Source organism: Moschus berezovskii, chromosome 26 (assembly GCF_049115385.1).
Source record: "Moschus berezovskii isolate FMDL1 chromosome 26, NW_MosBer_1.0, whole genome shotgun sequence".
NCBI classification, from domain to species: Eukaryota; Metazoa; Chordata; class Mammalia; order Artiodactyla; family Moschidae; genus Moschus; species Moschus berezovskii.
In genome coordinates this window covers 12,983,760-13,000,411 of record NC_142485.1, presented here as the reverse complement: position 1 = coordinate 13,000,411, position 16,652 = coordinate 12,983,760, and the positions used below count along the sequence as shown (strand labels likewise).

The 16,652-nt window shown below is 45.0% G+C and overlaps 1 protein-coding gene and 1 pseudogene across 1 annotated transcript in view; both read left to right on the top strand.

The window, feature by feature from the left end:
* KCNU1 (potassium calcium-activated channel subfamily U member 1) overlaps positions 1-5,248 on the top strand; it is a 146,033-nt gene extending 140,785 nt beyond the window's left edge. Inside the window, exons 26-27 of the mRNA XM_088832661.1 lie at positions 3,248-3,364; positions 5,222-5,248. Coding sequence (XP_088688787.1) covers positions 3,248-3,364; positions 5,222-5,248 — 144 coding nt within the window. The remainder of the gene's footprint in view (positions 1-3,247; positions 3,365-5,221) is intronic.
* Positions 5,249-13,089: 7,841 nt separating this feature from the next.
* LOC148773740 (exocyst complex component 3 pseudogene) lies at positions 13,090-15,943 on the top strand (annotated as a pseudogene).
* Positions 15,944-16,652: the final 709 nt, after the last annotated feature.

Here is a 16,652-nt window from a genome sequence, read left to right as displayed (position 1 = left end):
AGCTATTCTTTAAAATAATAATAATAATTTATTTATTTAAATTGGAGAATAATGGCTTCACAATATTGTGATGGTTTTTGCCCTACTTTGACATGACTCAGCCACAGGTACACATGTGTTCCTCCCCATTCTGAACCCTCCTCCCACCCCCCACCCCATCCTATCCCTCTGGGTTGTCCCAGAGCACTGGCTTTGGGTGCCCTGCTTCATGCAGCAGACTTGCACTGGTCATGTATTTTACATATGGTAATGAACATGTTTCAATGTTGTTATTTCAAATCATCCCAGCCTCACCTCTCCTGTTGAGTCCAAAATTCGGTCATTTACATCTGTATCTCCTTTGCTGCCCTGCATGTGGGATTGTTGGTACCATCTTTCCAAATTCCATATATATGCATTAATATACAGTGTTGGTCTTTCTCTTTCTGATTTGCTTCAGTCTGTATAATAGGTTCCAGGTTCATCCACCTCATTAGAACTGACTCAAAGGCATTCCTTTTTATAGCTCAGTAACTGGGAGTTGGTGATGGACAGGGAGGCCTGGCATGCTGTGATTCATGGGGTCGTGGAGAGTCGGACACAACTGAGCGACTGAACTGAACTGAATATTCCATTGTGTATGTGTACTACAGCTTCCTTATCCATTCCTCTGCTAGGGGACATCTAGATTGCTTCCATTTCCTGGCTATTGTAAAAGTGCTGCAGTGATCATTGGGGGTACATCTGTCTCTTTCAATTCTGGTTTCCTCGGGATGGATGCCCAGCAGTGGGGTTGCTGGGTCACGTGGCCGTTCTGTTCCCAGTTTTTTAAGGTTTCTCTACACTGTGCTCCAAAGTGGCCGTATAGCTCTTCTTTCTCATAATGGTTTACCATGTCCTTACCTCCCTGAGTTTTGGAAAAGATCCAACCTGTCTGCGTTCCTAGACAGCTTATAGTGTATAAATAATAACAATGATAACAAAAATTAATGTAACATAGTCACAGTGTATTTCCAGTTTCCAGTGCATTTTCACATGTTATATTTATCTTGAGATAGATCAAGCAGTTGACATGATCCTCATCTTCCAGGTAAAAAATAAAGTGCCCTGGAAGCATCAGAAGGGTTTGACAACTTTGTCCTTTGACAAGGATACTAATGATAAGTGTAATGATTAATATTCACTAAGCATTTGCTTAGGCCTGTCTGCTTTTTTTTTTTTCACTTAATCTAACCAAGGATTTACAATGGATTTAATTCCATTGAACAGATCAAGAAGCTGAGGTACTCAACTAAGACCATATTGTCTACCAGTGGCAAAGCGGGGTCCCTCTAAGGCACTCTGACCAAGGGCCTGCCCACTCTCCTTACACTTCAGCTATTAAAGAAATTGGATCATGTCATCTGAAATCAGGCAAAAGGACTCTGTGTTTGGGTCTAAGAATCTTATTGGGCCAGCCAGTGAAAAATGCCTGAGTTTTCTCTGTCCCCAGAACTAGCAAACAGTGGATTACAGCAAGAAAAAGATAATTCTGAAAAATTCCAGTGAGGCTTCTGGCATTTGGGGATCTGAGTCAAGCCCAGCCCTGCAAAGAGGAGTCCACTTGTCAGTGTGGTGCCCCTTGGGTTTGGTTTTGAGTCGTGTGGCCTTTGGCTCCCCAGTGTCGCTGTCAGAGTCCGGCCTTTATAGCGACATGAGTAGAACCGCTTCTTCATAAACCTCCAGCCTCTGTGCCTGCCATGTCTCGGCAGGTACCACCAAGAAGGGTGAACCCCACACCCTGTGCATCTGATTGTCCAGTGCACACAGCGTTCCAGAGCTCCCTCCATGGTCCAGTCATTCAGATCTCTGTGGTTCTGGGTTCCTCGTCTAAGGCTGACTTGTGAGTGATTCTAAGCCCAGGACGGCTACCGCTGGCCACATCCTGTTGCTACCAGAGGTGGCAGTGGACTGGTAAGCCCTTTCTTCACTGATATGTGGTCCTCACTCTGTTCTTTACCCTGAGGAATCACAGACCTAAACAGACTGTTCTTTTTCAAATTCCCTGGATCCATTTGCCGCTGCTTTGGAAACCTGAGGTCCACCTATAGTGTCTTGTTGGCAGTGACCTGAGAGCAGGGTAAAAAGAAGACTGCTCTCTGGAGATCACATAACATCCCAGCTCCTGGCATGCCTTGAAAACAGCATTTCCAACCTGGCGCTCATTGTTCCTTGTTCAGTTCAGTTCAGTTCAGTTCAGTCGCTCAGTCGTGTCCAACTCTCCGCGACCCCATGAATCATAGCACGCCAGGCCTCCCTGTCCATCACCAACTCCCGGAGTACACTCAAACTCATGTCCACAGAGTCGGTGATGCCATCCAGCCATCTCATTCTCTGTCGTCCCCTTCTCCTCCCGCCCCCAACCTTTCCCAGCATCAGAGTCTTTTCCAGTGAGTCAACTCGTCGCATGAGGTGGCCAAAGTATTGCAGTTTCAGCTTTAGCATCAGTCCCTCCAATGAACATCCAGGATTGATCTCCTTTAGAATGGACTGGTTGGATCTCCTTGCAGTATAAGGGACTCTCAAGAGTCTTCTCCAACACCACAGTTCAAAAGCATCGATTCTTCGGCGATCAGCTTTCTTCACAGTCCAACTCTCACATCCATACATGACCACGGGAAAAACCATTGCCTTGACTAGACGGACCTTGGTTGGCAAAGTAATGTCTCTGCTTTTTAATATACTATCAAGGTTGGTCATAACTTTCCTTCCAAGGAGCAAGCGTCTTTTAATTTCATGGCTGCAATCAGCATCCGCAGTGATTTTGGAGCCCAAAAATATAAAGTCTGACACTGTTTCCACTGTCTTTCCATCTATTTCCCATGAAGTGATGGGACCAGATGCCATGATCTTTGTTTTCTGAATGTTGAGCTTCAAGCCAACCTTTTCACTCTCCTCTTTCACTTTCATCAAGAGGCTTTTGAGTTCCTCTGTGTTGTTAGTCATTACCAAAACATATCAGTATTGATAAAAGCGAGCATAACACCTCGTGACACGCCATGCATCAGAGGCTCTTCAAAGACCAGAGTGAAACAGTTGCTGGTATGAGATGCTCAAGACTAATGGTAAACCTGGTTTCCTGGCCACTTACCATCACAAAGGTACGAGGAGATGGCTCTCGGGTCTTCCAGGCTGCTACTGGAAGGAAAGGCAGATGACAACTCCAGTGCTTGCTGTGGCTGAATTTTAAGTGCCACTGGGCATGTGTTTTTCTCTTTTCTCTCCTCAGCCAAGAAAGACTTTTGGACAAATATTCTGCGGCTCATTAAATAATCTTGGAGTCCTGTGCCTCGGCTTATACCGCATGATAGATAAAGAAGAGCGCAATCCGGAGCACAAAAGGGAAGTATGCTGGTGTGCAAGGTGCCAGGCCCCGACCCAAGCATAAGGGCCAAAGTGACTTCATTCAGAATGAAAGGGGTGGCCCAAGCTCAGGGCCCCTAGTTTCAATGAAGGGTGTGGGGAAGTAGATATGTAGGATCAGCATAAATAATAGGAACGAACCCTGATAACTGCGATCCAGTTAGTACTGGCCATGTGAGGAGAATGGGATCTTTATCCCCAGTGAAGTTTGAGACATACACCCAGATTTTAAGTCTGAGTTATTTTGCAAGTTACCCCTGACCCATGGCTGGCAACTTTTTAAAGTGGAAAGAGCTACTTGTTCACTGCTGGGCTCACTGGGTAAATATTTGTTAAGTGCCTCTTCTAGCCACTGGGCTTGGTCCATCTAAGTCATGGGAGTGATATGTAGAGATTTCAGTTTAAAGAAAGATCAGTGTGACAGCAGGAGGGAAGACAGAGAAAATGTGTGTGGAGGGAACAGGGAAAAAATAGATGGTGCCATTTGTAGACAGCACAGTGATGGACTTCCAGGCTGAGAATTTCATGAGGGAAGTGGGCAGGACTTGGTAGAGGAAGAGAAATTAAAAATACCAGAGTGGAAATGGACTGTTTCAGGAGAAAGGGAAGGAAGTCAAATCCCTCCAAGTGGAGCTGTGGTGATACAAAGAAAGACACTTTCTCTGCTCAGAGGAGAAGAGAAGGGAAAGAAAGGATGCCAAGGTCAATCTGGCTGCAGATGAGGGCTGAGCTTCCGGGAATGTTTACATAACAAAACACTAGGATTTCTCCGAAATCGATGGCTAAGCCCCTGCTGAGAGAAGAGAGAGAGGGGGAGGTTCACAGGGAGTTGAAAAAGAGGTGAAAGTTACAGTAATTGCTGCGAAGGGTGGAAGAAGGAGTTTATGGTGGATTCCTAGGAGCAAAACTACAAAAGGACAGGGGGATGGGAAATCCTGATGAAATTCAAGATCAGTGGTCCTCAGAGTAAGGATGCAGGAGAGAGAAAGAGTGATGGGAAGTTGCGGGCAGAGAGTGATTGATTGAAGTGTAAGATTGTAGCCGGCAGGATATGTCAGGAAGTCATAACATCAGTATGTGGCCAGGAAAGTGGTTAGGAGATAAAGATCGCTGGGGAGTGGAAGTCAAAGAAATTGGTCTGCCTGTTGGAGTCGTAAATCATGCAGGCACTGCAGGCACGTCAGATGACGGCGGCCCTGGAGTTGGAGAGAAAACACATCCCACGTGTCAAAGGCTTAAATAAGCATGGAGCTCTGTGGATGACACTGACAGGTCCAGAGGGATGGTATGGCTGTAGAGCGTTGACCACAAAGATGGCAGAGGAGAATGATGCTCAGGAAATGGCACTGGAAAGCATGAATGATACTGACACCTCCTCCCTCCATCTCTGTCTGTCTGTCTGGGCTCCATCCGCTTCCCCCCAACCCCTCTGGAAATGCTGTGGACTGTGGTGATTGGGAGAATAGGCAAGCCCATTGCCTAGACTTAGAAAAGCCATTAGAAAATGACTAGCCCATACTGTGGTCCTACCCCACTCCCATTAAAATGATGGGAAGAGCAGGACCCAGAAGGGAGACAGCATGTCTAAGGTCAAAGATGGTTGGTTTCAGAGGCAAGGATGAAAACACCAGTCTCCCAGTTACTAGTCCAGGGCCTCTCCTATTTCATCACACCAAATTTTTTTTTTTTTAATTATTAATCAGAAACCAAATAAAGCAAGGCAAAACAAATCTTTCCTCTTCTGTCCCCCAGCAAAGTGACTTTCTTATTTTGGTCGCTGCCTGCAACCACACTGTCCCAGCTGCAGGGGTACAGAATTCATGTGTGGCTTTTCTTACAGGTTTGTGATTACCCGGCCAGAAAATGAGTTCACCCTGCTGCCCTCGGATCTTGTGTTCTGTGCCATCCCTTTCAGCACCTCTTGTTACAAAAAGGATAGTTCAGATTCAGTTCCATATGAAATTGTAAATATAATTCCGCTGAGTGAAGAGACGGTCACAGACCTAAGTTCTGACCAAACGCCTCTTGACCAGGCCAGGGAGAGTGTATCACAACTTCCCTGTAAGCCAGTCCCTTTGTTGGAGTCCAAATCAGTCCCTGCTACTGATTCTAAGCAAGCAATATTGACTCTGGGCAGTAAACATTCATCTCATCACCACTGCACATACCCAGGCGAAACTGTGGAAGAAAATGGAAAACAGTGCATGGAGGAAATCACAGTGGAAGATGCCTATGCCTTTCACCATTAGACTAGACTTGTCGCTATTCCCTAGAGGCCCTTGGCTTGCTCTTTGCATGGCATCTCCAGAGATGGAGACTTTGAACACGGAAGATAACCATGGAAGTCTGCCATTGCGTGTCAATTGTTCAGTGGAGGGTAGACCAGCAAGCCCACACTGTTTAGGAAGAGACAAAAGTTTGATCTAATACCACTGGACCTGGTGTGATAAATAAAGAAATAGATGATAAATGCCTCTGTAAGGGAAGTGCATTGCTCTGTGTCTCTTAGGCAGGAAACATGATGGTTGGAGCTATGTCAAAGATGATCAGTACTTGACTGGGAGACAGAGGATAAAAGTCATCAAGATAAAAGTGAGAAGGACTTAGACCTAAAGAGCCCCAAATTAAGCATCTTACATTCTTTATCTTCAAACAAGCAACTAGTGAACTAGTATATTATCATCTTCTCTATTTCCCTCATGCTTTTTCTTTCCTCATCTCTTTCTATAGGAGATGAGAGCGGCCACTTGGGGAGATAGTTGTTTGAACTGGAAAGCAATTTGTGTATAATGAAAGCCTAGGCATGGCCTGGCACAAAAATGAATATTAGAGTATCCTCAAATGGGGTACCTGGGTGAAGCCAGGTAGGTTGAAATATGTAACCCTCCAGATCCTCTTATTGAAGAACAAAGACAGCTCACGAGAGGTAATAAAACGTTTCCCCGTGTTCCAAGAGGAAACAGTCCACTTCCTTGTAAACTGCATCTTTAGGTCATTTTGCCTGGGTGTTTCTCTGTTAACAGAGTAAAAGTTCAGCACATCCAGGAAATATTTACTCCCAACTGGTGAACCTCATGAGCTTCCCAGGTGGCACTAGTGGTAAAGAACCCACCTGCCAATTCAGGTAGACATAAGAAATGTGTGTTCAGTCCCTGGGTTAGGAAGACCCCCTGGAGGAGGGCAAAGCAACCCACTCCAGTATTCTTGCCTGGAGAATCCCATGGACAGAGGAGCCTGTCACCCAACTATGGTCCCTAGGGTTGCAAAGAGTCAGACACGACTGAAGTGACTTAGTACACACACACGGTGAGCCTTGTAAGCAGTGCCTTCTTGTGTTATAAATACAATACAGGGAGAACGGAGGTGGAAAGAGAATAATAAACCATAGTTCTCCTACATGGTTTTGAATAATGTTTATGATATCCTTGATGCTTTTCACAACATCCTTGTCGATTTGGTATCACTACCTCCATTTGACAAAGGAAGAAACTATGTCACAAATAGAGTTCCCAGAAAGGATACCCAGTTAAATTTTAATTTCAGATAAACAACAAACTTTAGCATGAGTGTATCCAAATTACTGAATTTAGCTAGTAAGTGATCGAATCCATATTAGGGAGGGCGTGCTGTGATTCATGGAGTCGCGGAGAGTCGGACACAATTGAGCGACTGAACTGAACTGAACTGAACTGATTCAACCCCAGCACCTATAACCATGTGCCTCTAAGAACGCAAATAGAGAAAATGAAACAAAATATTCATCTATGAAAAAAAAATTTGTATTGGGAAAGCTTTAGTTGTAATGAAATTAACTCAATATATGTAGGGGAAAAAGAGTGATTGTAAGAAAAGTTGTCAGAGACCAAGGATCCTTTTAAAAATGTTTTTAAGTTTAGCTAAGTCATCTTCATCTTGCTCTTTCTACAGATTGACTTTCTTTGTTTTTCTGTAAAGTGGAGTCGCTCAGTCGTGTCTGACTCTTTGCGACCCCATGGACAGTAGCCTGCACCTGGCTCCTCCGTCCATGGGATTTTCTAGGCAAGAGTACTGGATTGGGTTGCAATTTCCTTCTCCAGGGAATTTTCCCGACCCAGGCATTGAACCCAGGTCTCCCACATTGTAGACAGATGCTTTACCATCTGAGCCACTAGGGAAGTTTTGTTTTTCTATATACATGGCAAAATCTATTTCCTTGCAATTCCAAAGTCACAGCTAGAGTTGTAGGCACATCAGAGATTTAACTGGCCTGTTTCTGTGTATCAGATCTTGATTTCTAAAAGAAAGTATGAAGAGGACTCAGCTTTGGCTTCTCCATCCCAGCTATCAATGGATGAGGAAAAGGGTACCTCTGAGTGCAGGACTTGTCCTCAGGGAAGGGAGGCTACTTCATGACCTAGGAAGGGGTGCCACCAAATATCTACTGAAAAGACAGTACTGTTTCTTTGCCACATTTCCATTAGCCGTTTTATCCATATAGCAGTTTCAGTAGAAACAAGATATTCCTGGGAAGGGATGGACAAGCGCTATGCATATTCAAATCCATAGACTCATAGTTTTTATACGTATTTTCTAATCTGAAGTGAGCCTCTGGACCTTCAGAGTAAAAGCTTAGCCCTCAAATGGTCTCACTTTCAATGTAGCAGAGAAATTTGAGTGAAAAGTTCTTTACTTGCCAGCATTTTAGGGGAATGGGTACCAAAAATATGGCTCAAGAAATATTGAGGTAGATGCAACCACTGCCAGTATGTGAGAGTTTCTGTTGCCAGTCTTGAAAAATCAAGTTGGCAGAGGGTCTCCTAGACTTATGTGCCAAGTGACACCATAACTCTAGAACCAAACCCTTTACCTAGAGATATAATATACCCTTTACATTTTAATACAAGTCATAACACTAGATCCTTTAGTAATATGGCAGATACTTAATTCATAATGATTATTCAATTCTTATCAATTGAAGAACTGACATGAAGACAAGATAAAATGTACAATGAATTTAACAGTATGTGACTCAGTGGTTTTTATGATTTTTTTAAAAGACATTGACCTTTCTGAAATTGTGTGAAAGCTACAGTCTTCCTCCCTAGAGAAAATTGAGAGACGTATGCATTACATAAAAGACATATACATGGGAAGGGAGGTCATGGGTCACCCTATGGTTTCTCCATCATCTTCCCAGACCCCTGATCTAGACCTTCAATAACCAGTGGAGTGATCGCCAGAAAGGACATGGGAGTCAGGAGACCAGAGTACTTGTTTCGGATATTTTGAGAAATAGCAAAAATGCCGCCTAGCCAATCAATGGACGGTTCCCGTAAGCCTAGAGAAACACTGGAGCAGCATTTAAAGGACTAAGAAGGAGGACAACCAGGTCACCCTGAAGAAGCTGGAAGACAATGTGTGATGATCTCTTTAGGATTTGGTGTTCAAAATGTGGTCCCCAAACCAGCCACATCTACAGTACCTGAAGGTGGGCTCCCTCCCAGACCTGTTGAGTCTGATTCTGATTTTCACAAGATGTGTAAGTGATCCATACATTTAACTTTGAGAAACAGGGCTTTCAAGGAGTATATATATGTTTATGTATATATGCGCAACATAGATGTACGCAATATATATATGTAATATAAATTGCACACCACATAAACACCTACATATATATATATGCATACACACATAAGCACATACACACGTGGTGGCTTCTGGAAAATGAAAAGATCTGGAGGTTTGGATTTTAATGAAAATGATGCCCTGCAACATTTAGCTCTTTGGCGTGTTCGCTCCTATTTAAGACCTACAATACATTCCAAACATCTCTAATTAGTTATAAAATCCTTAAACTGAGTGCTTTCAAACCATACAGGACTTAAGGGAGGTTAAAGTTCAGTCAAGTTGGTGAATATTTTCCTGGAGGAATAATAAACAACCTTCAGCTCCAAGGCATGGGTTGTTCCTTCCAGGTCAATGAAACAAAGAGCCCAACCTCTCAAAGCCGTCTGTGTGAGTTCCTAGATTGGCATGCTTAGGGATCATGGGCAAGAGAGGAGAGGAGGTGAGAGAGACTGAGGAAAAGCCCTCACACTAATGAGGTTTGAAAGGATACAGGATGAGTCCAGCCCTGCCTGCTGAGAAGAAAGGAACCCGAGCAGCTGATGCTAAGTTCAGACTAAACTAACCGCAAGTCCCCTGGGGACGTCACAAGGTAAACCTGATCGTCTCTGTCATTTACAATCATTATCAGGCAGACTACTCCTGAAATTTTACTGGGGCGCCAATTAACAGACCCCTGAAGCTCACGGTGGCGGGGTGGGGGTTGAGGGAGAGGGAAATGTCTCAGGCCTCCTCTGGTTTTTGAAAAGGCAAAACCAGGCAGCCTTTTCGCTGCTGTCTTCTGATCATTACCTCTGTCAAGGCAGGGGCGGGGGATGACTTCATCCAGGCATGCAGGGAAGGACGGCTTAGCTCAGGTGAGTGGCTGGAGTCAGGCTTTTCTCTCTGCCTTCACTTCCTCTGTTCTCCAGCAACCTCAGGGAGCCTCCGGAGAGCCCAGCAAGCCTTCTTTCTTTCTTGCCTGAGATATGAAAGTGCTGATCAGCTTTCCCTCCTTCTCATCTTCAAGAAAATATCTTTGCCGCATTTCATGTTGCAGGAAACCCGGGAAAGGCCAGCAGATGCATCAAGAAGGCAGCCAAGAAGGACCACTGGTCTCTGAAATGTATTCCTTGGCCGCCATCCTTCCTGGCATCAGTCTTTGTCTTGCCTTCCTGACACAGCCAGGCTTTTTCACTAGTCATCTACATCACCGCTTGATTCCCACTGCTCTAGTTCACTCCTTAAGCCACCCCAGGCTCTGGTTGCAACCCCCATGACTCTGCTAAAAAGACTGTAAGATCATCAGTTCCTTTGAAGTCACTCGGTTGAGAAGAGTATTAAGTACTGTCCAACTTGCAGCCTGGGTGCGATTCAGCACAGCTGATCCTCCCAACCCCTGTCCCGTTTGGAAACATTCTCTTCTCTCAAGTTGCATGATACAAAGATCTTTTAATCGTCCATCCACTTTCCTGACTATGCATCCTCAACACCCCCTTCAACATGTCTTTTATACAACACAATTAGGTATTGCTGCTGCTGCTGCTGCTGCTAAGTCACTTCAGTCGTATCCGACTCTGTGTGACCCCATAGACGGAAGCCCACCAGGCTCCCCCGTCCCTGGGATTCTCCAGGCAAGAACACTGGAGTGGGTTGCCATTTTCTTCTCCAATGTGTGAAAGTGAAAAGTGAAAGTGAAGTCGCTCAGTCATGTCCGACCCTTAGCGACCCCATGGACTACAGCCTACCAGGCTCCTCCATCCATGGGATTTTCTAGGCAATAGTACTGGAGTGACTTGCCATTGCCTTCTCCGAATTAGGTATTAGCATCACTCAAAGCTTGACTGTGGATTTCTTGTTTCACTCTCAGGGCTCAATGAGATGCCCTGGAGAGCATCTTACCTGAAATTTGAGGTCAGGGACTACATACCTGTAGCCATTATTTCTGTGCAAGATCGTGGGCCCAGATGGCCAGAATTTGTTGGTTTTTTTTTTAATTTTAAGAGAAATTTCAAATTCTGATTTTTACATAAAATGCTTTTAAATATGTTTCTCATAGTCATGAGACAGTAACTATAGCAGATGAACCCCTACTCCAAGCAAAATATTTAAAATTGGTTAAAAAAGATTTTAAAATACCTGTTTGAAGTAATCATAGAGCCACACAGTCAGTAAGAACTTCAAAGGCTAAGATCCAAGAGACAAGAAAAGCATTGAGGTGAGTTCACCATTCTCTGATGTTTTTCCCTCAGGGCATTTGCCAATTACTAAGTGAGACTAAGCAAGAGATCAGGTTGGAAATCAACGTTAAGGGCATTCAGCAGTCTCATGGGGGTGGACGGAGAAAAAAATGGAGGTTTATCCAGGCAGGTGGGAATTGAAGGGTCTAAGTTTTAGAGAGAAGAGAGAAGAGAATGGAAACAACGAGTGTGCTGCTTTTTTCCTTGAGGATATTATTTATTACTAATATTTCCAACCTAAGAGGCTCAGCAAACAAAAGAAAAGGCCAATGAAGAATCTAAAAAGCCAAGCAGAGCTTTGGCCAGTTTCAAAATGCTGGTGGGGTGAAGCTGGCATCCAAGGCTGGGTGAGGGCTATGGGCCCAAGTGTTCTCAGTTGAGATCCTTGAATGCTCTTCCTTCGGGATTCGACTTCAAACTAGAAGTAGACCAGTCCTCACAAAGCCTGAAATCAGCTTTAATGCCTCCCCTAGACTGTATCAAGGGGACCAACCCCTACTCTAACTTACTGAGTAAAAAAAGTCAATAGATTCTCTCTGCTGGAAGTTAGCATGATTCAGAGTGTCTACGCTTTTTTATGTATAGAATCCAACATTCAAGAAAAACAACTGGAGTCAGTCTCATCTCTGCCTGGTTTGATGCTGTTCTTGAGCAAGATAAATGAGCCTCCAGACAGACCAGTAAGCCTTGCTGCCTTCAAGTTTCTGAGGTGCAGAATTGTCCACAGTATCTTTTCTTTTTTGCTTTCAATAAATAAGTAAATAATTACCATTTACTGAAGCTAAGATGCTTCAGTCATGTCCGACTCTTTTGTAACCCTATAGACTGTAGCCCGCCAGGCTCCTCTGTCCATGGGATCCTCCAGGCAAGATTACTGGAGTGGGTCACCATGCCCTTCTTCAGGGGATCTTCCCAACCTGGGGATCGAACCAGAGTCTTCTGTCCAGGCGGATTGCAGGCGGATTCTTTATTGCTGAGCCACCGGGGGAGCCCAGGAATTATAGTAGAGAGACTCAAATGACCTCAAATCAAGAGGAAAGAAATAGATAATGGAGACGACTCACAGATGATCTAGATATACTACTCAAGACACAGACTTTAACTGTAAAGGACACTTTCAAGAAACTGGATGCCACTTCCCATAGGACACCGGTGGCAAAGCTGAAGGATCGTGTTATTCTGACACAGGGAAGGAGGGGTTTCTGCCTGCTTGTTAACCATGAAGGAGACAGTCTGGGAGGCTGGTGCAACAGTGATCCCAAAGGAGGGAGGCTTAAGAGGGAGGGGATATATATAGTCATGACTGATTCTGTACGATGGAAACACTCACAACATTGTAAAACAATTATTCTCCAATTTAAAAAAAATGTCAAAAGGTTACTGGGGTGCTTTGGGGCCTGGAGCAGCAGGAGCAAGTGGAGCAGTACTGAGGAAGAGACGTCCGGAAAAAGGCCTCTGCGAGCTGAGCACGCTTTCCATGGACTGTGAGCCATGCGGGGCTCCACGTGGGCTGGAACCAGCTCCTAAATGCACTGAATGAAGTCGCAGACATCCCGAGGGCCCTGGCCAAGATCAGCAAGAGCTGGAGAGGGAGGCAGCATCCATACCACCGGTCGACAGCATCAAGGAAGTTAAAGGATGGGGACTTCTCTAGTGGTCCATCGGTTAAAGAACCCTCTTTCCAGGGCAGGGGACTTGGCTTTGAGCCTTGATTGGGAAATTAAGATCCCATGTGTTGTGTGAAGCAACTATTGAGCCCTCGTGCTCTAGAGCCCATGCTCCAGCACAAGAGAAGCCATCGCAATGCGGAAGCACTTGTGCCATACCAGAGAAGCCCTGCACTCTGCAGTGAGACGCAGCACAGCCAAACAAAAAAGTATGGATGAAGGATGCAATCGTGCAGCACAGACAGCCCACTACAGCTGTGGAGAGCCTCAGGAATATCTTCTTGGGGCCCCAGATTGTGAGGGGGGTCCCTGGACTTCATTAAGCAAGGGGTGCTCCTGCAGGCCCCCCGGAACCTGAGGGACCTGGAACAGGGGTGCCTCTGGGATGGGCTAATGCATAAGCACCACCACATGGACATGACCCTCATCCATAGCTCCTTCAGGAGAAAACAGAGGATCTCAGTTAAGCTGGTCAACCAGCTGTGGATGATGCTACAGAAGTCCCTGGCCACTGTCCCTGTGACCCCATTTTGCTGGTCTCTGTTGTTGGGATCTGGCAAGGGAAGAAAAATTGGTGCATATTTGACCCCCCCAAAAAAATGCAAACTAGCTTTGTTATTCCTAGAAGTTCCAAGAATTGGAAGGAAGAAATGTTTGCAAAGAGCCGACTCATTGGCAAAGACCCCGATGCTGGGAAAGATTGAAGGCAGGAGGAGAAGGGGGTGACAGAGGATGAGATGGTTGGATGGCATCACCGACTCAATGAACATGAATTTAAGCAAACTCTGGGAGATAGTGAAGGACAGGGAAGCCTGCTGTGCTGCAGTCCATGAGGTCAAAAAGAGTCAGACATCACTGAACAACAACGTTTGAGCTCTTGGACAGAATCAAGACTGCTAGAATTGAGGGCACATAGGCAGACCACAGGTTATCCAACAAGGAGTGGTCCATCTCCCACCTGGAAGTCATATGGAAGCATGTCCTGGATGACCTCATTGCTGTCAAAAACCCCATGATTGAGTGTTTTCCTCCCCATTATGAGATTTTCAGAAACCTCCTCAACCACCAAGCTCTGAGAACCTGGATGCAAATCTCGTGGGAAGATCTAGAAGCAAAAGAAACGATGAGCCTGTTTGACGTGGGTCTTGAACACCAACACAAGCGCAGAGATGGTGCGGAGCATGGAGCTGGTCCCAGAAATAGACGTCAGTGCCCTAGAGGGCACTTCCTTCAGATGTGGTATCTGAACTGCTCCGCATGTACATGTCAGCTCCCACTTCAAACACCGTCGTCTGGCTGCAGAAATCACTAGACGCAGACACTAAAGATGGCGTGAAAGAGATTGAGCCCAGAGCTGACCCACGTGGGAACGCTCCCTGCCACCATCTTCTCGATTTTCCAGCAGATTCTTTATTACTCAGATAAGTGAAGATTTGAAAATAAAGGTACTAGTTAGGGTTTTCAGTAAATGAATTCTTTCTTTTTTAAGAAAATGTTTCATTGTGGTAGAAGTCACACAATATAAAATGTACTATTTTACCCATATTTAACTGTACAGGTCAGGAGCGCTAAAGTACATTCACATGTTGCGCAGCTGTCACCATCATCCATTTCCTAAATCTTCCACCTTCCTGAACTGAGACTCTGTCCCCATTAAACACTAACTCCCACCCACTCCCCTCCACCCCGCCCCAGCCCCTGGCATCTACCGATGTACTTTCTGACTCTGTGAATTTGACTCTTACAGAGATGAAACGCAGTTGTAGATAGAACATCTGACATACTGGCAACACCCACACTGTTTTGGGTTATGTTCTGTTCAGGATATGACAGCAATCATCACAACTGCCAGACCTTTATGGAACCCCCGGTCAGTTTAAAGAGGAAGTATTTAAAAAATGAAATGGAGGCTGTTCTGTCAAATCATCCCGTCCCCACCTTCTCCCACGGAGTCCAAAAGTCTCCTCTTTACATCTGTGTCCCTTTTGCTGCCTTGAATATATTCCCGTCTTTCTAGCACTGAAACATGCATATTACCGTATGTAAAATAGATGACCAGTGCAAGTCTGATGCATGAAGCAGGGCGCTCAAAGCCGGAGCACTGGGCCAACCCAGAGGGATGGGGTGGGGACAGAGGGGAGGGGGTTCCAGGATGGGGGGACCCATAAGCACCCGTGGCTGATTGATGGCAAAAACCACAGTATTGTAAATTATCCTCTAATTAAAATAAATTAACTTAAAAAATGAAATGGAAGAGTGAACCAAATATGGATGGGGTTTTAGACACAATTGTTGCAAGGAGGCTGCCGCAGTTACCTCTGGGATCTGGAGCAACATCTAGATGAGCTGATGGCAAAGAAGTGGCTGTTAGGCTCAAATACTGTAGCCATCGTCAGTGTTACCATAGAAGCAAATTTCAATGATGTTGCCAAAATTCAAAATCATGTAAAAAGAGGGTGACAGCAAGTGGGGGTGGGGTCCCTATCGGCCACCACGCAGAAGCATATCTCATCCTGGAGCACCAAGGAGCACGAGGAGGGTGCCAAGAAGACGGTCAGGGAGGCTGAGCAGCTCCACTTCCTGTTCTGGAAGTCTCCAGATTTGGTAAAGATGCAGGTGAGCACAGTTTTACCACTACTATCTTACAGAAGTCATTAAATTAGCAGACCCTCTGTGCTCTGCCTGGAAGTTTCAACTTTGGTCAGCCAATACCCAGACATCAGGGATGACTTCATTGGCACACTGCTGCCCACCCAAGGGGACACCTACCAGGACATGAAGTCAACCATCACTGAGTCTCTGGAGCAGGGCCTGATGGCAGGAAATCCAAGCTCTGTGTCCATCCTCAAGGGAATCGCAGCTCTGAGTCTGAATGTGGTGTCACTTCTCAAGCAGCCCGATCGTTTCCAGCTTTGTGTACCTCATTCTGCACGCACCAGCCCCACCCTCAGAAACGTGCTAAAGCAGAAGAGACTCTGGTGGTTCTCAACGGGTGTTTCGGGTCCTCATGTTTGTTTGCTGTGGGGTCTAGCCAATGTCTACAAGGTGTCCGAACACACGGCTTTTTGAAGAACAAGTGTCCTACTGCCTGTGGTTCCTCTAGCTCTCTCATTTCTGTGTCAACATCCTTTGAGAGGCAGGACTCTGCTGGAAAATGTCTTATGGTTGAAAGTTTATCACAGTGGAAAAGACAGGTGGAGAGGGAAGAGACCCTGTCTTCCTTCCCTGGGCGGTCTCCACCCTGCTGCTTAATTAAAGAGTTGAAACTTCTCCACAGACCTGAAAACAAACTGGAGAAATTTACCAGAGAATGATAATCTTTTAAAAAAGTATTTTAAAAGTACAAGAAATAAAATTATAAATGTCAGCGTTGGGTTAACAGCTGTTTGAGTGGAGAGGAAGGTAAAATTAGTGAATTGGAAAACAGGTTAGTAGAAAAAAAAGTACAGAGTAAATCCTGGAAAAGAAAAGCAGGCATAAATGTGTTTAGGAGACATATGAGACATGGAAATAAGGTGCAAAAATGTACTTACAGTCCAAGAAAAATAGGAGAGAGAAAGCGTGAACATGTGGGACAGAGAGAAATACTTGAGGAAATACTGAGAATTATCCTAAACTGAAGATATCAACACATACATTTAAGTCCCTGTGAACCCCAAACATGACTAATGAAAAAAATTCCTAAACACATCATAGTAAAAAATCTTCAAATTTAAACTAAGCTAGAAGATTTTAAAGGCATCTGGAGTATTTTTTTAAAAAGACACATTATATCCAA